Raw genomic sequence first — 25,058 nt, forward strand, 5'->3', positions numbered from 1 at the left:
AACAAGTTAATTATTTTGTTTCAGAATTCTGGTACCGGTGCGCTAACTGCACCAAGACTTTCAAGTGGAGAAAATCTTTGCAGCGGCACGTCCGAGAAGAGTGCGGAAAAAATCCCTTCGCGTGTTCCTGGTGTCCTAATTTATTTAACCTTAAGTATAGCTTGATAAGACACATGAGACTTAAACATAATCAGGATCTTAGGACTCGCAGGAACAAGTACCGCGTGAAAATTCAAAGAAAACGATAATTGTTTTATCTCATGCAATGCAATGAATTTTTAATAAATTAATTGGTAATTTTAAAACTGGCTCATTGCTTTTGGTGTTTCTTCATTGTTATTCATTATTTATTTTTATTGTTTGATTTTTTTATCTGTTTTTGATTCAAGGGAATTTTATTTAAATTAAACTAATTACTTCGCTTTGGTTACAGGTTCATACAATTGCAGCGAGTGCGGAACTACTTTCATGTCGAGGGTCGCGCTTAATCGACATGTTCGGAAACAGTGCGGGAGATTGTTGTACCGGTGTCCGCTTTGTCAGATCATTATTCCCATGAAATTTAATCTGATTAATCATTTGAGAGCTGAACATAAGCAAATTGCTTGAATAAATATATTCTTTTTTGTTAATTCATTTTTATTTATTTTTTTTTTTTTTTTTTTCACCTTTTTGGTAATTTAAATTAATTATTGTTGAAATTTTATTAACTAATCTTTGATTTTTTTTTTTTTTTCAGGAACACAAGGGAGACGAAATTCATCAAAGAAGAAAATAAATCCGAAATTTAATACTTTCAAAATTGATTTTTATTTTTTTTTTTTTTTTATTTTTTCAGGTGAAGTTTTGGTAAAAATTAATTTTCCAATAAAAGATTTTAATAACTTTTAAAAAACTAACTTTTTTTTTATTATTATTTTGTTTTTTTTTTTTTGGTACTGAAATTAACAGGCGTCTGATAAGTTTTTGGAAATTTTTTAAAAATAATTAAACAAAATTTTAAAAAAGTGAATTTTTTTTTTAATTTTAGAAATTAAAAAATTTATAGATTTTTTTGAAAAATTTTTTTTATAATAATTTTGATCTAGAAGCTTTTATTTTATATTTTTTAATAAAAAAATGCGATTGAAAATTAAAAAAAAAAATCCTAGATTATTATTTTTTTAATTTTAGAAATTAAAAATGAAAAAAATTTTTTTTTTAATAAAATTAATTAGTTCAAGACAAAAGTAATCAAATTTTTTTTCTATCTTCATTAATTTTTGAGTTATAATTATTTTTTTTTAATAAATTTTGTTTAAAATAATTATAAATAAAAAATAGTTATTACTCAAAAATTAATAAAGATAAAAAAAAATTGATTACTTTCGTCTTAAAATAATTAATTTTATTAAAAAAAAAATTTTTCTTTTAATTTCCAAAATTATTTAAAAAATAATTAAAAAAAAAAATTTTGAAATTTTTTTGAAAATTTTGACTTGTATTTTTTTTGTTAAAAAATATAAAATAAAAAAAAGCTTTATTACCAGCTTCTAGATAAAAATTATTGTAAAAAAAAAAATTTTTAATTTTTTAAATTTTGAAATTTTTTCAAAAAAAAAATTCAGGAATTTTTATAAAATTTTGACTTGTATTTTTTTGTTAAAAAATATAAAATAAAAAAAAAGCTTTATTACCAGCTTCTGGATTAAAATTCTTATAAAAAAAAAAAAGTTTTCAAAAAAATCTAGAAGAATTTTTCCAAAATTAAGGAAAAAATTTGGCGCTTGCTAAGTTCAGTATTTTTTTGTTTTAATTTAAACTCAAAATTCTCAAAAATAACTAATTTTTTTAGCAGTTATTTTGCAGAAAATTTGAAGTGTCCCCACTAAAAAAAATTAATTTCTTCCTTCTGAAATTGAATTAAAAAAATTTTCAAAATTTTTCTCTGCATGTTTTTTGTTTTTTTCAGTTCTTAAAAATTCTAACACTTTTTTTTCCACTAAATAAAATAAAAATAAATTAACAAAGTGAATAATTTTGCCAAAAGCCGGTCTAAAAAATTGAATTTGGTTATTATTTTACAGAAAACTGGACGAACACGTGTCTGGCATGTTCAAAGTCGTATAAGTGGAAGAAATCGCTGCACCGCCACGTGAGAGAGTCTCCAGAATGTTGGCCGATTCTTTTTACCATCGGGAACCAAGAGTTCATTAAGCAAATTCAGTTCAAACTTATCGCGGACTCCAGCCGTCCCTAGAGTCGCTTTTAAAGAGAATTAACCGCTGATATTGTACAAATCCCGTTTGAATAAAATAAATCTGTTATTTTGATTTTAATGCACCTACTTATTATTTATTTTTTATTGATGTAGGATTTGTCGTAGATTTATTTTGTCTAGACTAGACTGTTGATTTTATTTTATAGAAAGTAGCTAGTGTGGCTGTTTTTTCATTTGTATTAATAATTTAAATTATCTTTTTCAGGAAGAAGAAGGAGGCGAACCAGTGCTATGAATTTTATCAACGAACCGGGATATGTTTGTTACAAGTGCGAGAAAATGTACTCGAGCTCCTCGTCATTGAGGCGCCATTTGAAATTGGAGTGCGGTCAGCCACCCCAGTTTCATTGTCCCTACTGTCGGTTTAGTTCTAAAAGGAAGTTTAATCTTCATGGTCATATTTTTACTAAACATAAATTATAATTTTATTATTTTTTTATTTACTTTTTATTAATTTTTTTTTTTTTTTTTTTTTTTTTTTTTTTCAGATGATTTTTAATTAAAAAAATTTCTTTTAATTTTTTTTTTTGTTAAATATCTTCAAGGATTTTTTTTTAATGATTTTCAATTGAAAAAAAATTTTTTTCAATTACTAAAAATTTTAATTTAAATTTCATTATTTTTATTAAAAAATAATATTTTTATTTAATTTATTTAAAATTTTTATATTTTTTAAAATGATTTTTAATTAAAAAAAAAAATTTTATTCAAAATTTTTAAACCTTTTTTTTATGACTAAATTTTTATGACTAAATTTTTGATTGAAATTTTGACTAAAAAAAATTTTTTTTATTTAATTTATTCAGTTTTTATATTTTTTTTAAATGATTTTTAATTAAAAAAAAAATTTTTTCAATTTACTCAAAATTTTGATTAAAAATTTAAAATTTCATTACTTTTTTAAAAAAAAATTTTTTATTTAATTTATTCACAATTTTTATATTTTTTTTAATGATTTTTAATTAAAAAAAAATGTTTTTTTAATTTATTCAAAATTTTGGTAAAATTTTATCATTTTTATTAAAAAAAAAACTTTTTTTATTTAATTCATTCAAAATTTTTGAATATCATTATAATTAATTAAAAAAATTGACCTTTCATTGAAAAAAAAAAATTTAACAAAAATTTTTTAACTTCATTAAAGTTTAAAAACAAAAATGATGACTTTAAATTTATAAAATTTTCAAGTCTTATTCTCTTAATAATTAATTTTTTTGTCATTTAATAAACTACCAATAATCATGATACTAAAATAAAAGTATCATTATTTACAAGTACAAATACGAATTTATTTATTCAATGTACAGAGATAAAAATATTGACAAAGAATCAAGCTGCCAAACTTATAAAAAAATACATTCATCAACATTTATATTTTATATTATTATATAATTATAATTACATAATTATATATACATTGTTAGAAATAGGTGGTTCCTTATAAAATAAGCAACTAAATAAAAGAATTATATATTTAAAATAGTAATTGTCTATCAAGGAACAGTAAATCCAAAAAATCAAATTGTGTGAAAAAAAATTTCAATTGTAAATTGTATTTAAATTTCCTCTACAATTTTTTAATTTATTCAAGAATAAATTTACAAATATTAAATATGATACTTATAATTTTTTTCTTGATCAAAAACATTTTTTAGATAAAATATTTGAATTTTTTTTCAAAAAAAAAAAAATTCTAAAGGAAAGTATCAATTAAAAATAATAATTTAATGGGACAGTTACTAACAATTTTATTTTATTTTGTTTCAGGTACCGTTGGCTCAATATTCATGGTCCAAAAAAACAATTTGAAAAGAATGTATATAAAATTAAAAAAAAAATTTTTTTCAAGAAGAAATACAAAAAAAAAAGAAAATTAAGTTAGCCGACATCTAAAAATTTTTAGAATTTTTTTTATTGAAAAAATCATTACAAAAAATTTTCATTTGTAAAAAAATATAAGTGCAATTTTTAAAAAATATTTTTTAATAATAATTTCATAAATAAAAAAATTAAAAACGTCGGCTAACTTTAGTATTATAAAATATAACATTAAAGTTAGCAGTAATTACAGAATTTTTTAATTTTTTTTTAACAAAAAAATTTGTTCAAAAAAATTATTTTAAAAAAATTGCATTTTTAATTTTTTAAAATTTCTACATATCAATTTTTTTAATATTTTTTTTTTTGCCATAATTTATTTATATAAATTTATTAATAAAAAAATAAATAAATAATAATTTATTTGTTAAAATAAATTCTAAAAATTATTAAATATCTGCTAAATTTATCATCTTTTATAAAATTTCAGCCAAATTTGAACCAAAAAAAAAATGAAGGAAGATTATAATAAAAAAATTCAAGAAAATTAACCTCTGAGCTGAAGAATAAATTTTTATCAGTGTAAAAAAAAAATCACCCGCTCTCTTCATTCTCTCTCTCTAAAACTTTATCACAAAGGGTAAAAAAATTTCATGGGTACATAGAACATGCACATCTCCGGGTTATGGCTGAATCATTTGTGTTGGGTTGGTTATGGGTTTTTTTATTATTATTATTTAAATAATTACCATTGCAATTTTTAATAAAAAAAAAAAAGCCCCGTGTAAAATATAAAACAACCTGCGCTTAATAATCGGGCCCAACAAAAACAGTTCCTCAAATTAAGGCCCAAAAAATGAATTTCTTTTTTTTTATTTTTATTTATTATTTTTTGTTTCCGCGGCAATTGTTACAGGAATGGGGGCGCTGATATCCCTGCTGAGGTCAGAGTACAGCGGGAGCAGGAGCAAATTTGGGCTGAAGAAAAGCCGCTCGACAACCAGCGGCGAGCCCCGGGCCAGGTCTGCGGATGGCAGCGTCAGCGAGAGCGGGGCCCGCGAGCGGTCCCGCGAGGTTGTTTTTCCAGAGTCCTTCGAGGTTTTGCCGCAGCCGCGCGACCTGACTTACGTGGGGCTGCCTCACGAACAGCAGCGCAAGTTCCGGTGCCGGTTCTGCGGCAAGGGCTACCGGTGGAAGAGCACGATGCGCAGACACGAGACAGTAGAGTGCGGGGGCAAGCCGCCCGCCTTTCAGTGTCCAGAATGCCCCTACAAGGCCCGCCAGCGCGGAAACCTCACCGTCCATTACAAGAGACACCACCTGAAGATGCCTTTCGACGAAGTCTCACAGGGATCGCGTGATTGAAGCTTTGATTCTTAGACTCGCTGTTACTTTTTTAAAAAATTTTTTTTTATTGCTAGACCCACTGGGGCTTTAAATGACTCTAAATACCGCACCGTCCACGAAAATAGATTTTATCTGGCTAAAAAAGAAGAGAGTACGGGACTTAATACCGTTATTCTGAAATCGCTTCACTTAACGCACCTACCTCATTTATGGTTTGTTATTTTGTTTATTTATTACTAAATTTAATTATTACTAATTTTTTTTTTTTTTTTTTTTTTTTTTCTAAAAAGCTCAGACGCAATACTCGGGCCAGAGTTTTTCTATTTTTATTTTTTTTTTATTGTATTTAGAGTTATTCTGAAGTTTGGAAAAAAATTGTTGAATTTTTTCCTTTTTTTGATCAATTTCTTTTTTAAGTTGGAATTTTAAATTTTTTATTGTATTTCGAGTTATTTTCAAGTTTGGAAAAAAATTGTTGAATTTTTTTCTTTTTTTGATCAATTTCTTTTTTAACTTGGAATTTTAAACTTTAAATTTTTTATTGTATTTAGACTTATTTTGAAGTTTGGAAAAAAATTGTTGAATTTTTTTCTTTTTTTGATCAATTTCTTTTTTAAATTGGAATTTTAAACTCTCGATATCATAAGTAACTGTGTCAGTTATATTAAGAAGGTATTCTGGTCTAGAAATTAAAAAAAATTGATTTTTTGGTAAATATTTACAAGTAGGATCAACCATTTTAATTTTCATTTTTTCGAACGAAATTTCTATTTGATTTTATTAATATAGTTTTTTTGAAAAATATATAAAAATTACCAATTAAAAAAAAAAAAAGTTGATTATCACAATTTTAAAAAATTTATAAATTTTTTATAAAATTGTGATATTCACTTTTTTTTTTTTTTTTTAAATTGTTCATTTTTTTTTGTATTTTTCAAAGAAAATACATGAAAAAAAGATAAAATAGAAATTATATCCAAAAACATGAAAGCCAAAATTTTTTGCAACTTTTTAAAGCAAAAAAGCTATCGAAATCTTTATTTTTTCCTTTCAAAACATTTTTTATCATAAATGCGCTAAGCAGAATCAAAAAAATTTGAAAATGTTAATTTTTCACCTAATTATGGCCCAAAATTTTGAGGCAAGAAAATTTTACTTGAAGCTAAAGATAAATTTTTTTTAGAGAAAATTAATTTTCTAACAATTTTTTTTCAAGATTATTTTTTAAGGTACTGAAATTGAGACGTGATAATTTTTAGAATTTTTTTAATAAATAAATTATAGTAAAAAAAATTTATTTTAAAAATTTCATTTTTAGAAGCTTAGTTTATTTTTCAAAAAAAATCTAAAAAATGTTCAAGTGTGCGACTTTTAGTATCATAATTTTTATAAAATTTTTAAAATCAATAGTTAAAAATTTTTTTTTAACTAATTTAAGTCAGCTAAAAAATTTTTGATAATTATATTTTGAAACTTGAATTTTTCAATTTTCTCCTTCGGAATACAAATAAAAATTTAACTATTTTTTCTTCCGTGTACAAAGAACAAAAAAAAATATTCTTGGATTTTTAAATTAACTAAAAAAAAATGAAAATCTTTATCTTATTAAAATTCTTAATTTAACAATCAACTCGTTTGATTAATTATTAAATAATTGTTAAAAATTGTACTTATAATTATTTTAATTGTCTATAAATAAATTTTTTTATTATTTGATTTTTAATAGATAAATTAAAAAGTCCAAAAATAATTTTCTAGATAAAACAAGTAACAGTGAGTCAAAAAAATTATTCTAAAAAAAATATCTCGATAATAACCGAGTAAATTTGGACAATTGGGTACGTAAAAATATTTTTTATAAATATTTGTGTAAAAGGTGCTTATAATTCTTATTTAGCGAATTGAAGCGTGAATAAAAAAAAATATTAAGAATATTTTAAAATTTGAAGGAGCGAATTTACATTAAAATACTGCGAATATTTTTTGAAACTATTGATATTTGAACAAAGGGCCTTATTGTTAGAAGTTTATAAATAGTGCGTGAATGTGTGAGAAAAAGATTAAAGAGAGCATTTTTTGTTACATTAATAATTAATAATTAATATTTATATATTGGGATATACAAATGATATATTTTAGATACTCCGGCTTTGTGAGAATTTTTCTCATCGACAATCGACAAATAAAATAAGCAATAATTATTATTATTATTAATGATAATTATTATGCAGTAGTTTATAGTAATTTTTATTTACTATTACTGTTATACAGAGACGCTGGGTTTTTTAAGCGTCAGTATTTTTGATATCAGTATTTTAGCGAGTTAGTCGCCATTTACTTTTGTGCCTGCTGAAAAATTTTGTAGGGATTTCTTTTGTAATTTTTTTTCACTTCTTTTTTATTTTTTAATAATTATGCAATCATTTTTTTTTAATTCAATAAATTTGAATAATTTTTTTTTAAAAAAAATTTTTACTGAAATTTTTACAAACTTTTGACTAAAATTTGTTAAAATATTTTTACCAAATTTTGACTAAAATTTATTAAAAAATTTAATTATAAATTTTAAAAAATCATTTTTAATTTTTTATTTATAATAAAAATTATTAAAAAAAAAAAAAAATGATTACGTATTAATTAAAAATTTTGCTTACAATTGGCTTGATGATTAATTTTAATTTTTAATTAATTTCTTCTTAAAAAAATGCTCTATAATTTTTTTTTCTTTAATCCCGTTAAAATACTTTGAATGTATTTTTATTATTTTATTTATTATAACTATTATTATTATTATTATTATTATTATTATTATTATTATTACAATAATTAATATTCCAATTATAAATGTTTTTTTTCAACATAAAGTGAGGCTTAATTTATATCTTAAAAATAAAAAAAACAAAAAAAAATATTAAGGAGAATAAAATAAAAAATCTCCGACATTCCAATAATAAATAAATAAAGTCTTACTTGTTTTTTAAATACTATTTTACTCGAATAATAAAAATGGGTTAAAATTACGGCTATGTGATTAAAAAAAAAAAAAATAAAAAATAAAAAAAGTATACGAAGCAATGCAATCCTGCGAGATTGTATTTACTTATGATAATAATTACGGCGTAAAGATTTAAAAACAAATTAATTATAAATATTTATCATATATATTTTATTTTAATTGTAATTTAGCGTGGAATTATGGTACGTAGTATGCATATGTATACTTAATAATTGTAAAATTAATCACCCGATTAATTAACCAGATGTAAAAGTAATTGTCTCTCTGACTCTAAGCTATTTTAGAGTAGGATCATTCCACGATATTTATAATTTTTTGGAAAGGTTTATGTTATTTTAATAATTAATTATTAATAAAAAAGAAACTTGTTGAGGGTTATTTTCTAAAAACAAGTGTGTATTATTGATTTAATAAACTCCCGAGTCCTTGAATTAGAAGCGAAGAGGGAAAATAAAAGTAATTGGTGGACTAATTAAAGGATTTTGTTTTTCCAGCAGAAGAGCAGCGAGAGCAGAGTGAGGATGAAGAGGAGGAGGAGAGGAGGAAAGTGTTTGGGTGCGAGGTCTGCGGGCGTCGTTACAGGAGAGTAATATCGCTCCAGCGGCACAAGAGACTCGAGTGCGGAAAGGAGGCCCAATTTGAGTGCATTATTTGCCACAGCAAGTTCAAGCACAAGCACAGTCTGCTGAGGCACTACCGGGTCCACCTCTCGTTCGCGAGGCCCGACAATAAATTAAAGCCGGAGGACCACCAGCACCCCGGCGACTGATAACCGTCCAGAGAGTCTTCTTAGATCGTTCTCTCTCATTAAATTAATAAAAATCCTCCTCCGAGACCAGACGCTCTTCTCTCAGAACAATTGTTGTTGTCGTCGCTCTAGTTGTTGGCTTTATTTTTGTAACGCCGAATCTGACAAATACACACCGAGGTTCGAATAATGAGCGAGTTATTGTATTTATTGGGTTTACCCCAAAGCTGGAGTAATAATTATAAAGAAACCCAAGATCTAATGACCCCAAGGGTGATTTATTGAGTCTCTTGTTTGGACAGCTGCTTCATTAATTTATTTATTTTTCAGGTCCTTGGTCCGGGGAAGGGTATCAGTTTGTCCCGGATTTCAACCCCCACCCGGTTAATTCAGGGGCGAGGTGGCGAACATACGCGGATCCTCTCAATCTACCGGCGGCGGGACAGACCTTGGCCGTTCCTGGAGCCCCGACTCGAGCTCGGTCCTCCTACAGGTGTCAGAACTGCGGACGCATCTACTCGAGCACCAGTACCCTTCGACGACACGAGAAACTGGAGTGTGGCAAGGCCCCCGGGTACCAGTGTCAGATTTGCAAAAAAAAATACACTCACAAACACAACCTTGCCGCTCACATGAAACTCCACTACGAGGAGCCTAAATACGCTTGTCTCAATTGCGATAAAAAATTCTACCGCCGCGACAGGCTCGCGAAACATGCCGCGTCGCATTAATTGCACGTATCATAATTTTATTTTCCAGCATTTTTTTACAGATCAATTTTAATATGATTTATACAATTTTTTTTATTAATAAAATTTATTGCACTGTATTGCATCGTTCCAATGTGTGAAATAATTTTTTTTTTTTCTCCTTGAAAACATTTTTTATACCAAATTTTAATATAAAAAAATTATATTTATTTAATTTAAGTAATTAAATTTTGTTACTAAAAAAATTATAAACTTTTTTTTTCAGACGAATACCCGAGGTTAAAAGACTACAAAAAAAAATTCATCTGCGGAGTCTGTCAGCGGGCGTACAAAACCTTGCAAGCTCTTCAATTTCACCGGAGGATCGACTGTAACCGCGAGCCGCAGTTTAAGTGTATCTATTGCTCGTACAAAACCGTGAGGAAGACAAATCTAAAGCGACATATGATTACTCATCAACCTACAATAATTAATGTTCAAAATCTTTTGTAAATTTTTTTATTCAAATAATTTTAATTTAATAATTTTAATAATTATTAATTTTTATTTTAATAATTTAATAATTATTAAAATTATTAAATAAAAATTAATAATTATTAAATTATTAAAATAAAAATTAATAATTTTTATTCAAATAATTTTAATTGTAAAATTCAATCGATTTTAATTAATTTACTTTGATAATTTTTTTAATAGATTTTTTCTGACTTTTTTGATGATTTAAAAAAATAAATAAAAAATAAATGAATTGAAAAAAATTCTAAGAAGGAAGATTTAAAATCCGCATGTGACCTGTTCTATCTGAAAATCCTTCTAGTGTGTTTGAGTTTGCACGAGCAAATACTTCTGGAGGAAGTAGAGATCGCCGGTGGTGGGGAACACTCGTAAGAATTTTAAAATAACCCTCAGAAAAATTTTATTTCAGATTTAACCGCGATCATGCAGAATTACGAGATGCTGGCGCATTGGGCGCGCAGGGAGATCCAAGCGGTGACCAAATTACCCACCGGAAGTTCCCAAATTGCGAATCAGGAGAAAAACCCGCGACCCTTTTCCTGCTTGCAGTGCGGGAGGAATTACATGCGCAAGGACTCGCTGATGCGACACATTAAGTGGGAATGCGGCAAGGACCCGCTTTTCCAGTGTCCGTTTTGCCCCCACAGGTGCAAGAGGAAGCCCCACTGGCTCAGACACATTCGCAGGCAGCATAAAGACTCTATTGGGGATATGGAGAATTATCTTCACTCTTACAAGCCGCTTCCTCAGTCCAAATAATTTTTTTAATTTATTATCATTTTTTTTTTTTTTTTTTTTAATTAATTTCAGCGTTGTAGTGTCTGTGTGTCTTAATAAATAATTAATTTTTGGCTTATTTATTTTGTTTTTATTACAGAAGAATTATTAAATTAATTATTGAAGAATTAGAGCAATAATATTTTGTTTTTATTTATTTTTTTTTTTTTTTTTTTTTTTTTTGGACAGTAAGTATTTTATAGAAGAAAATTGGAGATTTTTTAAAATTATTTTTGAACACTTCTAAAGCGATTTTTATTTTTTAGGTGGCGGAACGAGCGGAAATTTACTAAGAAGATTTTGAGGAGCAAGAAGATTATTTTAAAGGAATTCAAGATAAAATTCATGAGATACGAGGATTATTTATCGACAATCATCAATATAGATTAGAAAAAAATTGATGGTGAAATTAAAAGACATTTGATAATTTTTAGAATTTTTTTTAACAATTTTTTTATTAAAAAAATTTTTTTTTTTAATTTTACATGTAGAAATTTTATGAAATTTAAAAAAATTGAAAAATTGAACATTTTATTAAATTTTTATTTTATTTGAAATATAATAAAAATTTTATAAAATGAAAGAAAAAATTGAAAAATAAAAATTTTTATAAAATTACAGAGAAAATAAATTTGATCTAAGAATTTTTTTTTACTAAAAATTTTCAATTTTTTAGATATTTTTTTAAAATTGAAAATTTTATAAAATTAGAGAAAAAACAATCTGATCTAAGAAATTTTTTTTACTAAAAATTTTCAATTTTTCAAATATTTAAAAAAAATTGAAAATTTCATTAAATTTTTAGTTTATTTCAAATAAAATAAAAATTTTATAAAATAGAGGAAAAAAATCTGATCTAAAAAATTCTTTTTACTCAAAATTTTCAATTTTTCTATTAAATAAATTTTTTAATTTTAATTATTGATTTTTTATTAAAAAAAAAATTCTACATGTGAAAATTTTAATAAATTACAATTATAATTTATTAAAACTATTTTTTAATATTTCAAAAAAATGATCAAATGTCTGGAGATTTAATTGAAGAAAAAAAAAAAAAAAAATGTAAAACCGCTGATCCTTTAAAAAAAAAATAGTAATCCCTGCACACTTAGCTCCTTACACGAGTGAAAAAAAAAAAAAATTATCTAATTCTCTCACCTTCATTTATTCTCGTTCATGCTCATTATTATTTCTCTCTATCACTGAAGGATTGGCATGCGCACTAACTAAAAATTATAAGAATTAAATTTAAAGCCCTGGAAATGAAAATTAGTTATAAATATTTTGTAAATGATTTCCTGAACCAGCCACTGCTTACCGTAAGAAGCAATTGACATTAAAAAAAATTATTAAAAAAAATGTCAGATGTTTCTTTCGCAAAAAAACGTTTGCTCTTCTGAAAAATTCATAGCTAGCTGCTTGGGGCTCGAGAGTAAGGATCTAACCTTTTTGTAATTTAAATTAAATTAAAAAAAAAAAAATTGTAAGCTTTAAAAAAATTCCAGTTGACTCTCGAGGCGACGTTTTAGAAAACCGAGTCGAGGAAGTAAAGAACAAAAAAGATTTGAAGAAAAAATAGATGATAATAATAAGAGCAGATAGTAATTAATTCGACTGTGTGTTCTAGCCGAGGACCTGAGCATCACGGGGCTGAAGTGGGCAGCAGCTTGGCAGCGCTGGAGTGTCCCTTCAATAATGTGGCGGTCTGGAGGCGGCCTGGGGAAAGGATTCGGCGGAAGCGCGACCGGAAACCCGGAGGGGTTCAATTGTCCGGCTTGCGGGCGCGTCTACAAGCTGAAGAGCAGCCTGAGGAACCACCAGAAGTGGGAGTGCGGAAAGGAGCCTCAGTTCCAGTGTCCCCACTGCGTCTACCGCGCCAAGCAGAAGATGCACATCGCGAGGCACATGGAGCGGATGCACAAGGAGAAGATCTTCAAGCAGGAGCTCGTCTAGTGGTTTAAAGTCGGCTGAGCCGGCTTAAACGGTGGCTGGTCTTCCGGGTCCCTCTACGAAGCCCGAGTCGTCATCGAGGATTGCAAGTTGCAGATTGCAGGTTAAAAAAACGCGCATGGTACCAGTTAAACTTTAAATTTAAAAAAATTCAGTTTTTAAATTAGAATTATTGGTTAATAATTTTAGGGTAATTTTTAAACGGAGAAGAAAGTGATAAATTTTTATTAATAATTGTCGGAGTCATTTTTAAATTTATAAATTTAAAGAACACATTGTCCGATTTAATGAGTTTAAAATCGGGAAGTTCTAGAAGGCTTACAAAAGACGTATAATATTAATATTAATATTGTTTTTTTAAAATCAGTAAGTGTAATTACTAATTAGGGTTTAGTGGTCCGATTGTATGATGCCTGAGAGTATGATTGGTGATTGACGATTGAGGTCCAATTAAAAAACCGCGGGACAGCGGCGACGTCGCTGGTGTACGACGCGATCTAGGTCTCCACGGTTAATTTACCCTCTCTTATTTTATCCTTAAATATTTTAGACTCTACCGACAGTCGTACTGAGATATTTTTTTTCAGAGAGTACCGACACTGAGAGACTAAACGGCCCGAGAAACACCCAAAGCTGTCTTTAATCTCTTTTTACCTTTTTTTTTTATTTCGTTTTATTAGTTTTTAAATCCTTTTACTCGCACAAGATTTAACTGGCCGCAAGACTCTCTTCTTCCAGTTATTTTATCCTTGTGATAGACAATTATAGATTTATATTGTCAATATATTTATTATTTTATTAAACAAACAAATTTATTCGATTAAATCGAGGTGTTTATTATTTTTAAAATTATTTTTATTGATTTAGGTCCCCTGGGAGGGAGATTAAGATTTATTTAAACAATACTCGGAATTATTTTTTATATAAATAGAGAATTAAAGACAGCCGTGGGTGAGATCGAGGCACGTCCGGATGCTTACCGGAGCTCTTCCATAGCAACCATTCTGGTCACACTGGTTCCATATTTTAATAGCGGACTCTGCGACACACGTGGCTTAAGGACTAATAAATAATAAATAATAATAATTATTAAAATAGAAATAAAATAATAATATTTAACTCAGTCAATAGTAAAAATGTTGTCGGCCTGGTTACTCCTCATATAATAGTTTTTATCCACTCCATTCCATTTTTTTTTTTTTTTTTTCATCGCCATTTAAAATAATAATTATTATTATCTCCATAGATTTTTCTTTAGTCAATTCTCATATAATAAATATATATATTTATGTATTTAACAGAAATGAGTCTCAGTAACAATAATAATTTTGCTAACAAACACAATTCTCGGTTTGTGGAGACTTTTAAAAGCGAGCTTGCGATTAAAAGTCCCGACCGAGAATCCGACAGACTGCCAGATAACACTTTCAAGCAAATTCATAACAATGCATTTAATTATATTAAAATATTATTATAAATTATAGATAAATATTTATATACAGTATACATATAATATAAAAAAGAATTCTATAGATCTATATATTTATATACAGACAACAAAATAATAAAAAATAATAATTTATAAATAGTTTACTAAGGAGTAAAGATAAATGCCGCTTGACTCTTGTTTTATTTAAATAATTAAAAAGGTATACGAATATTTAGAGATTGAAGTAACGGGTGCCAGGCCGACAACCAGGTGATAAACAATTAATTACCGCCCCGAGCCGAGATCCGCTTCCGCGACTCCTTCCATCAAATGTCGTTTTGTTGATCCTTCTCTTTCCCTTTAATTAACAATCCGAACAACAACAACAACAACAACAACAACAGCAACAACAATTACCCTGAAAGATAAATCAACAGCATCACATTATTTAAAAGACACAAGACTGATATAGTTAGCCAACAGAATAAACAACCCAGCACACAATTGTCGCAATAATCTTTTAATAAAAGTACCCTTTATTATTTGTTGTACCAGTTGGGATTGTTCTGAAGCGAGAGAAGGATTATTAACTCAACGATAATTGATGTTTGTCATATAGAGCCGTCTCAAGGCAAACTAATCAAACAAAAGCCTCATTGCTGACACGCGACAAGTATTATCTTTAAATTTAAACAAACAATTTATCGTGTACAGTATAATAACTATATATGTAAATGTTAATAATAATGGTTATATAAATAAATAAATGTGTAGTTGATAAGTTTGTGTTGCGGGAGTCGGGTCTCGAGCACTTAGCGGGTGATCAGTGAGTACACAAATTTACGTATATAGTTGTAGAATTGAAGTTAACGGAAACAGTTTAATTTATTTAAATAAACTCCTGTTCGCCTTCAAGCCACGTGTTTTCCAGGTCACGGATGTCCGGTTCCATTTAACTGTAGACAATATTTATGACAAAAAAAATATTGAATAACTCAATACAATAAAATAGCATTTAAATACTACGTCTTATACTCATAACACATAAGTGAGAGCGTTTAAACGCGACAAATAGTTTTTAATAAATTTTTTAATTATTTTTATTTTTACTTCAAATAGTTTTTAGTTTTATAATTCTATAAATACTAAAAAGAGTGCTTGGTAGTACACGCGGACTCTCAATTTTCAATTAAATTTATACTCAAAAAAAAAAATACTGAAAAATTTTAATGAAAAAATTTTTATAAATTATAAAAATTAATATAATATAGCACAATATGTGGCCTTGAATTATTTCGCATGTTTATCGTTGTTTAAATCAACCAGAGTCTATTACAAAATTATATCTATATATTTATATCTAAAAATACATATTAAATTTTTTCTGTATCCGCAGTCAAGTGCAAAATGCCACAATATTTTTTTTTGACTATTTAAATAGTTGATTTTGAAGATTGATACACGGAAAAAAGTAAACTGTAATAAATAATAGACGATTTATAATTAATAATGATCAACTGGAAAAAATTACCATTTCAAACAGTAAACTTGTGATTTTAACAATCACTTTATGATATTTATCATTTAAATGCTACAATTTATTATTTACATGGAAGAAAATACTATTTCAAACAGTAATATTTGCTATGTGAAAGTAGAAAATGTTAAAGTATAATAATTAAGAATTTTGACTTTGATATTTATCATTTCGTAGCTAAAAAATGATCTTATGATATGTAAAAAATATAAACTACAATTACTAAATTTCTATAGAAGCAACGTCAATATTTACAAAGTAAAACGGTAAATTTTAAACGCAACGTTAAAAATCAAACTATAATTATTGATTTGCTTTGATTGGTAAAATATATATTTTAAAAGTAGAATTTTTACTGTTTCAAATGTTAAATTCTCCGAGTGTGACCTTCTTCTTCTCCTCATAGAATAGACTATATATTGAATCGGCAATTTTTACTGTTTGAAACTGTAATTTTTTTAAGATGAGAGAGTCGTTATTTACTATAGTGACAGCTAATAACCACATTTTCGATATTAAATTATAAATTGTGGCTTTTACACTTTCTCCGTTAATTTTTATAATGTTTACATTTGTGCCAGATGTCCGCTGTACTGTTTGAAACTATAAAAATTAACCGGAATCCGAGTGAATTTTACAGTTTACTTTTTTCCGTGTAATAATTGTAGGCGGTAACTACTCAGAATAAGACTTTTAAAGTCTATCAATTAATAATATAACAAAAAAATTTGAAGTAATTAGATTTAAGAGATAACTTTTTAAGGCAAAAGTAATTTTACTGCCCTTGAAGCCTTAACGGTGATAAATTAAACAATTATATTTACGCCGTTTAATAATAATTGATAAAAAAAAAAACAATCTGGAGATTACTAGATTTAGAATTTTCAAGGAATAGATTATAAGGAGTATAAATTAATAAAATATTATTAACTTTTATATAAAAAAAATATTTTAGTCGTGCCGAATGCGTGGAAAATTATACAATTTAATGTTAGAGATTTATTTTTGGGCCACATCACGGTAAATATTTTTTTTTTTAATTGTTCTGACTCTGATAAATGAATTTTAGGCTTCTTTACAATGTTATTTTAGTTGATTATTATTTTGTTGAGGATTTAGGGGTTGCATTGATGCCTAACTGGTTAATAATTGGTTATTTCATTTGATATTGATTATACAATTGGCTAATATAATTTTAGTGTTAGTTTTTAGTCTAAAAAATGAGAAAATAATTTCGATTGCCTATTGGCTGCTAATTTCTTTTCGTAATTAAGGTTTTATTGATTGGATAGTGAGAAAAAGAGTAAGAAGAAAAAAAAAGCCCTAGCGGTTAATTATTATTGCTACAGAATAATTATTGTCTGAAAGTGCCTTTAAGATGTGTAGTAATAGTAATTTGAAAAGTGATCACCGGAGAAGAGTCGGATGATCGGGATCACCGGGAACGGGATCGCCCTTGACCGCTCGAGGGGAAATTATAAAAAATAACAAACAAAAAAAGCGAAAAAACAAGGGAGAGACGTTTTTTTTTTGGGGATTTAAGTCGAGATCTAAGCGCTAATAAATGTTTTGGAGATTACTAACGAGGTAAATAATTATTTTAATTTGGTTATCGATTCCCGCGGGTTCGCGTATTTTTAAAATTCACCGACCGCGTTATTATTATATATATAAATATATTTATATATTAATTTGGTTGCTCTAAGCTTAATTCTTTGCCTTTTGGTGGTGATATAAAATATTCACAATAATGGCTTTTTTATTATTATTATATTCTTATTAATATTATAACAATATTTTTTTGCGTATATTATTGGGCTATTTTTTTGAATTTATATATATTTAATATTAGGCATTTAAATAAATATTTTACTCCCTATATTTTATTATTATTTTTTTAAAATTACGACGGGTCGTCTCATATAATATTTTACGTTGATTTTAAAATAAAATAAAATTATTATTATGTTAAATTTATTGATTTTAATCGTTCTCCAGGTGACGGTTTATTTTTTTTTTTTTTTTTTTTTTTTATATAGAAAAATTCTAAACGAGCGTAATTATTAAATTACTTTTTAAAATAATAAAATGAGACGATGCGCGGTCAAGCATCATTTTCATTTATTATTATTATTATTTTATGATTTTTTTTTTAAAGAAAATGTGGCGTGCGGTCATTGATATTGATTTGTCAATAAAAAATTTTTTTTTATAAAAAAATTTAATAACATTCTTATGAAAGCCAAGTCTTTCACTGAAAATTTTTGGACTTTTTCGGCTGATAAATTTTTTAAAATAAATTATTATTATTATCTATTTAAAAAATTAATTGTGTTTTTTTGAAACACAATGTGATATTTAGACACTAAATTTATTTTTTTTTTTTTAAATATTCATTTAATTAATGAAGTTTGGAATAAATTATTTGGATTATTTAATTAAAGACTCGAAAAAAAAAAAAAAAAATACCTTCCAGGTGTTTTACAAAATTATAATAAATTAATTAAAGCTTGACTTGTTTATTTTTTTTATAATAAATTTCTTATAAAATTTATAAGATTATAAAAAATTTTAAGCAAAAATTTATTTTTTAAGCGTTCCCAGTTACGATTTATGCAAACAGCTATAGGGTTGCTTTAAAAAACCACAAAACCGGTTTAATTATGAAATTAAGACCTGAATAATCTGTGTGATAAATCTGAAAATGATAAAAAGTGAATGTGTTGGTATGATGGCTAGGAAAAAATTAAACAATTTAAATTTTTTAAAATTTATATAATTAACATTTTTAGATTTACGTATAGAAAAAAAAAAGAAATTTTTTTTTGTATTTTTTCGGCCGACTGCGAGCAGTTTGAGCTTTTTGTTAAAAAAAAAATTGAAAATTGATATTTTTTTAGGCTAGAAGTTAAAATTAATTAGGCTTTTTTTAATTTATGAGTGAAATTTAAATTTATATTATGGAAATTGTAAGAGATTTTGAATTTGATATTGCTGCGATTGTTTGATTATTGGTAGTGAGTTATAAGTAAGGTATGAATAGTAACTGTGAGTTATTTTTAAAAATTATTTTTCATCAATATTTATTTAATAATTAAAAATGTTTTTTTTTTTTTAAATTAAAACCGCGACCGCAACAAAAAAAATTTTTTATAGAAAATTTATAAAATTGTGACACCTCCCCACAGAAAATAAATAAATTATACTGCTCTGTGTCAATAAATTGAAGTAAAGCGCTAGAATTTAAAATAGATGGTTAATATTTTGCGTTAGGAGAAGAAAGTTGATGAGTAAAAAAGGTGAAAAAAAAAAAAAAAAAAAAAGAAAAAGAAAATAAAATAAAATAAAAAAGAAGTACTCTAAAATGGCGAGAGCTTGCAGGCAGTTAGGTACTGATACAACTTATCCAAGTTTGGCGAATAAAAAAATTCTAAACAAACGGATGAAAGTTTTAACGAATAAAGTTAATAGAGTTGATTGTGTTTATCAAGTGGAATAAAATCCGAGGCACTGTTTAAGCCGATTTATAAATAATAAATAACAGAATGTAGTTTTTAAATATTGAGAGCCTTGTGTTAAGTGCCTTCAAGTACGATTTAGATTTTAGACTAGAGAACAACTCACTAAAATAAGAGGCGCTGAGCTTTTAAACCTCTGAGCGCTTTTTTAAGGTATTATATTTACTGGATAATTATACAAGTATTCAAAGAAGCTCAATCGTTATATTATTTATCTGATTATCAATCTCTATTTTAACTTTTTCGATTTAATTCTTGAAATAATTTATTTTCCATGTTATCTACGATTTCTGGACACACTGATAGAAGGATTTATTAACTATTAATAATTAAATTTATTTGAAGACAATTATTTAATTTTTTTAATTTTAATAAATATTTTTCAGCATTCAATAAATATTTATTTGGGAGGAAAGTACATTTATTAATCGTTAATAAGTATTTATTAATAGTTAACAAATATTTATTAACAGTTAATAAATATTTTGAGTGAATTTGTTTGGCTTGCAATGTCATGTGATATGAAGATTGCTTATAGACAAAAATCATCTTTATAAATTATTTGCATTAATTATATTACACCAGCAACTTTGCAGTCACTATGTGACTGCTGTGATTTGTGAATTATAAATAAATAAAACATCTTATTTGTGAAATAACTACGTCTATACTAAATAGAATTTCTACCCCTGGGGATTTTCTGAAAGTACAGTTTCTGAAGAACAGAAACGTACTACAGAAGTAGATATACAAGCATGTTTGCACAACAATCACATGCTTGTAAAGGTTGACCATTTCGTGAACTCCGCCGTCCATCAAAATAAAATTATGCTGTATTATATAATGACTTTTGTTAAATTGCACTGAACTTTCTTAACTATTGACGTTTTTAAAGAAATAAGCTCATCCCGATGTTACACTTATCAAGACCTTTCATTTGAGTACCCACATCAATTTTTCATATATTTTATATATTATATATATTTCACAAATATCATATATGTAAAATATATAAAAAATGCCATGTGGGTACTTAAATGAAAGGTTCCGATGAGTGCAACATCGAAATGAGTTTATATCTTAGAAAATGTCAATAATTAAGAAATGATCTTTTATCGTGAAATATTGACATTTTTAAAGATATAAGCTCATCCCGATGTTACACTCATCAAGACCTTTCATTTGAGTACCCACATCAATTTTTGATATATTTTTCATATATACATATATTATATATATTTCACAAATATCATATATGTAAAATATATAAAAAAATGCCATGAGGCTACTCAAACAAAAAGTCTCGATGAGTGGAACATCGAAATGAGTTTATATCTTAAAAAATGTCAATAATTAAGAAATGACATTGTATTATTGTCAACTAATGATATTTTTGAAGATATAAGCTCACCCTGACATTACACTCATCGAGATCTTTCATTTGAGTACCCACATCGATTTTTCATATATTTATAAATATTATATATATTATATATGTATATATGAAAAATATAGCAAAAATGCATGTGGGTACTCAAATGAAAGCTCTTGATAAGTGTAACATCGGGACGAGCTTATATCTTTAAAAACGTCAATAGTTAAGAAAGTACAGTGCAATTTAACAAAAATCATTATTTAATAAAGCAAAATTTCATTTATTGATAGTTTACAAGTCACAGCAGTCACATAGTGACTGCAAGGTCGCTAGTTTGCATTAATTATATCACATTATAATAACATTTATTGTAAAATACCAAATTTTATCACAGCTCATTATTATCTTTTATATTTTTAAATATTAAAAACGTTAATTTATTTAGAGAATTGAATTATTATCATGAATTCTAGCTATAGAGTTATAAAAAGTGTCAAAAGAAAATTTCTATTTTTGCTTTTTATTTTAAATATTCATTAACCATTAATAAATATTTATTAACAGTTAATAAATTGTATTTAATAAATAATTTATTAACTTAATAAATATTTATTAAATCCTATTAAAAAAAAAAACATTTATTAACAATAAATATTAAATATAAAATCCTTCTATCAGTGTGTTAAACTTTAGAATTGTCCGAAATTTTTCTAATTTTTACAGGCGAGTTCGAGTCACTAAATCTCTAATGTGCAATCTCTGTCTCGATTTACAGATAATAAATTATTTAAATGTCTATAGTCGACCAAATAAACTAACAAATAAATCTCTGTCCGGTAGATCCGGTAAACCAGCGATAAGGCCGAGCAGGTTTTCGGTTATTCGCTCGTTCGGCTGTGCCATCTATTTTTTTACAAGAAATTCCCGTGACTCAAATTCGCTTTTTAATTTTTTTTTTTTTTTTAAAAAAAAACCTGCAATACAAAAAATTAATTTAAATAATAACACGATAATCTTCAAATTAATTTATCCACCAGTGATATTTTAATAATAATTATTAATTATTATTTATTACAACAATTGTAATCTCACTTAACTGCCCCTATTTTTTCTTTTCTCATTAGTCTTAATAAATCACTGCCGTATTTATTTTTATTATTTTTTCTTTAATATTTTTATCAGTACAATTAGTTTTAGTTCGAGTTTAAAATTGTCGTTTTAGTAAAAAAAAAAAATAATAATTATTTGTAATAATAATAATAAACGATAATTTTAATCTCTAAGCATGATACTCTAGTACAACAAAAAAAAGTCAACAACCCGCTCAGCGCCTCATTAAAAAAAATAAACAAATTAAATTAACAAAAAAAGAGAAAAAAATAAAAGTATAAATAAAGAGTTACGTAATCATAATTATTTCGCCATGTATTTGCCAACGAATGATTATTATTATTATCATTAATATTATGAATTATGATTTTTCCTCATTTATAATAAATAATAAATATTATTTAGAAAAAAAAAGTAATAATTGAACGATTAATTAATTAATTAATTATAGTAAAAAAATGAATATCTTTCTAGATAAAATTTATTTTTGCTTTTAAAAAAAAAAATTGTACTCGACACGACAAATTATTTTGCGCATACCGGCTTATTAAAGAATACTGTAATTAATAAAATAATTGTAATTTTTTTTTTAATTAATTATTGAATTATTCTATTGGCTTGGTTATATCCGAACGGGTTGCTTCATTTATAATTTGTTTGTTTAATATTGTATGACTAAACTATACATTTACATTAATTAATTGTATCCATTAAAGAATAATTATTTATGATAATAATTAATAACTAAATAGTGACTTCTATTCTGTTTGAATTTTATTTAAATATTAATAATGTATTTTTGGCAACATATCGTCGCAACTGTGTTACACATTCCAAAACCTACATGCTTTTATCATTTTTTACTGTCATTTTTGTTTATTTGACATTGTAGAAATCTTGTATAATAAATTAGAGCAAAATAAAGTCTAGAAAGACAACCACCGATATATTTTCCTTATTTATTCCATCAATTTTTTTTCTTCAGGATCAAAAACATTTTTTACAAAAATAGGTAAAAGGTCAAATTTTTCTCACACTTCCGTATACTAATTTAATTTATTTTTTTTTTCAGATCTCCCGAGGGATGACGAGGAACTTTGAAGAAGAAAATTGCAAGCTTAAGAAGAACAATGTTTAATTTATAGGATTAAAAGAATAAGAAAAATTTTGTGTCGAGGATGGTCATATGTTTTTTTTAGTGAAATCTAGTGTCATTGAAAAGGTCTTGATTTGAATTTGTGCCTTTTCAAGGTTTCATATCATTCTCACCGATAGTTAATTTATTATGATAAGTATTTAGGCTGCATTCAAAAATTCTCTATCTCTAGATACATAATTGAGAAATTATCTTGTATCTTGAGAACTATTGACATTTTTAAAGATATAAGCTCATCCCGTTGTTACACTCATCGAGACCTTTCATTTGAGTACCCACATAAATTTTTCATATATTTATATATATTATATATATGTATATATGATAAATATATCAAAAATGCATGTGGGTACTTAAATGAAAGGTCTCGATGAGTGTAATATCAAAATGAGTTTATATCTTTTAAAATGTCAATAATTAAGAAATTAGATTGTATTTTTTCAACTACTAACATTTTTACAGACATAAGCTCACCCTGACATTACATTTACTAAGACTTTTCATTTGAATACCCACATCAATTTTTTATATATTTATATATATATTATATATATGTATATATGAAAAATATATCAAAAATACATGTGGGTACTCAAATGAAAGTTCTCGATGAGTGTAACATCGAAATGAGTTTATATCTTCAATAATGTCAATAATTAAGAAATGATCTTATATTTTGTGAACTATTGACATTTTTAAAAATATAAGCTCACCCCGATATTACTCTCATCGAGACCTTTAATTTGAGTACCCACATCAATTTTTCATATATTTATATATATTACATATATGTATATATGAAAAATATATCAAAAATGCATGTGAGTACTCAAATGAAAGCTCTTAATGAGTGTAAAATCGGGATGAGCTTATATTTTTAAAAATGTCAATATTTAAGAAATTACAGTGTAGTTAAACAAAATATTTAATAAAGCAAAATTTGATTTATTTATAGTTCACAAGTCACAGCAGTCACATAGTGACTGCAAAGTTGCTAGATAAATATTAAAAAATTTTTATTAACAAAGTTTATTTTTTATTTTTCAGGTAAAGAAGAAAAAGTAGTAAATTTTATAGTTAATAAAGCATACATTAGCATCCTGACATTCACCCTCATCCGCTCGTTGTTGTAGCTTTTACTAAGTAAATTTGTTTGGCATGTCCCGGCGCGGACCGATTGCATCCTCGAGGTCGCTAGCCGACAGGAGAGTTGACTAACATTATTTGACTTAATTTATTCCCAGGGTTCTTCGCGAGTCTCGGGTGGCACGAGGGGGTAAGACGGAGCGTCAGGAGCAGCAACGGATCTACCAGCCAGGTCCCGGCGCCTCTGACCCCCCAGAGACGAGCCCGGATCCACTGTCCGGCCCGACACGTCGCGAGAATCAGCAATCGGCCGCTGGCGATTTCCGCCCACGACAGACGCCACGATTGCTCAAGGTGCGGAAAGTCCTACAAGAACGCGTACATCCTCAAGCGACACATCCTCTACGAGTGCGGAAAGGCTCCCTCCTTCAGCTGCCCCCACTGCGCCTTCAGCTCCAAGTACGAGAGGAACCTCAAGGCCCACATCAACCACCGCCACGTTCTCGCCAAGCCTCACTCCCAGACCGTCAACTAACGACCCTCCAAGTCCAAAAACAACCCACGCAAGTACCCACTCAAATAACACCCATTTATTATTTTTTTATTCGTCCAGCCTCCAGGGACTCCGGCTGGACGAACGTTTGCCAAAATAATTGCCAAGTGCCAAATAATCCAAGTCTCTCATTTACTTTTATTATTTATTTT

General features: G+C 26.6%; 4 protein-coding genes and 1 long non-coding RNA gene across 5 annotated transcripts in view; all 5 read left to right on the top strand.

The window, feature by feature from the left end:
* LOC123264132 (longitudinals lacking protein) overlaps positions 1 to 5,696 on the top strand; it is a 200,768-nt gene extending 195,072 nt beyond the window's left edge. The window contains exon 7 of the mRNA XM_044727281.1: positions 4,995 to 5,696. Within this exon, the coding sequence (XP_044583216.1) occupies positions 4,995 to 5,443 (449 nt within the window). The 3' untranslated portion in view covers positions 5,444 to 5,696. The remainder of the gene's footprint in view (positions 1 to 4,994) is intronic.
* A 2,803-nt stretch (positions 5,697 to 8,499) lies between these two features.
* On the top strand, positions 8,500 to 9,270 carry LOC123262919 (zinc finger protein 275-like). Its single transcript, XM_044725412.1, has 2 exons — positions 8,500 to 8,517; positions 8,920 to 9,270. Exons 1-2 carry the CDS (start codon positions 8,500 to 8,502, stop codon positions 9,208 to 9,210), a joined length of 309 nt encoding a protein of 102 aa, XP_044581347.1. The 3' UTR covers positions 9,211 to 9,270.
* Positions 9,271 to 9,378: 108 nt separating this feature from the next.
* Positions 9,379 to 9,920, top strand: LOC123262920 (gastrula zinc finger protein XlCGF49.1-like). Its single transcript, XM_044725413.1, has 2 exons — positions 9,379 to 9,421; positions 9,520 to 9,920. Exons 1-2 carry the CDS (start codon positions 9,379 to 9,381, stop codon positions 9,918 to 9,920), a joined length of 444 nt encoding a protein of 147 aa, XP_044581348.1.
* A 918-nt stretch (positions 9,921 to 10,838) lies between these two features.
* LOC123262922 lies at positions 10,839 to 13,153 on the top strand. The gene is made up of 2 exons (XM_044725414.1): positions 10,839 to 11,164; positions 12,820 to 13,153. Exons 1-2 carry the CDS (start codon positions 10,839 to 10,841, stop codon positions 13,151 to 13,153), a joined length of 660 nt encoding a protein of 219 aa, XP_044581349.1.
* Positions 13,154 to 13,342: 189 nt separating this feature from the next.
* LOC123264146 lies at positions 13,343 to 23,300 on the top strand. Its single transcript, XR_006509282.1, has 2 exons — positions 13,343 to 15,397; positions 23,184 to 23,300. It is a non-coding gene; the product is annotated as an uncharacterized LOC123264146 (long non-coding RNA).
* The last annotated feature ends 1,758 nt before the right edge of the window (positions 23,301 to 25,058 follow it).

Source organism: Cotesia glomerata, linkage group LG4 (genome assembly GCF_020080835.1).
Source record: "Cotesia glomerata isolate CgM1 linkage group LG4, MPM_Cglom_v2.3, whole genome shotgun sequence".
Taxonomy (NCBI): domain Eukaryota; kingdom Metazoa; phylum Arthropoda; class Insecta; order Hymenoptera; family Braconidae; genus Cotesia; species Cotesia glomerata.

Coding starts and splice junctions, on each gene's coding strand:
- LOC123262920 (XM_044725413.1), top strand. CDS start 9,379: ATGAGCGAGTTATTGTATTTATTGGGTTTACCCCAAAGCTGGA. Junction 9,422..9,519: donor GGGTTTACCCCAAAGCTGGA/GTAATAATTATA, acceptor TTTATTTTTCAG/GTCCTTGGTCCGGGGAAGGG.
- LOC123262922 (XM_044725414.1), top strand. CDS start 10,839: ATGCAGAATTACGAGATGCTGGCGCATTGGGCGCGCAGGGAGATCCAA. Junction 11,165..12,819: donor TCTTACAAGCCGCTTCCTCA/GTCCAAATAATT, acceptor TGTGTGTTCTAG/CCGAGGACCTGAGCATCACG.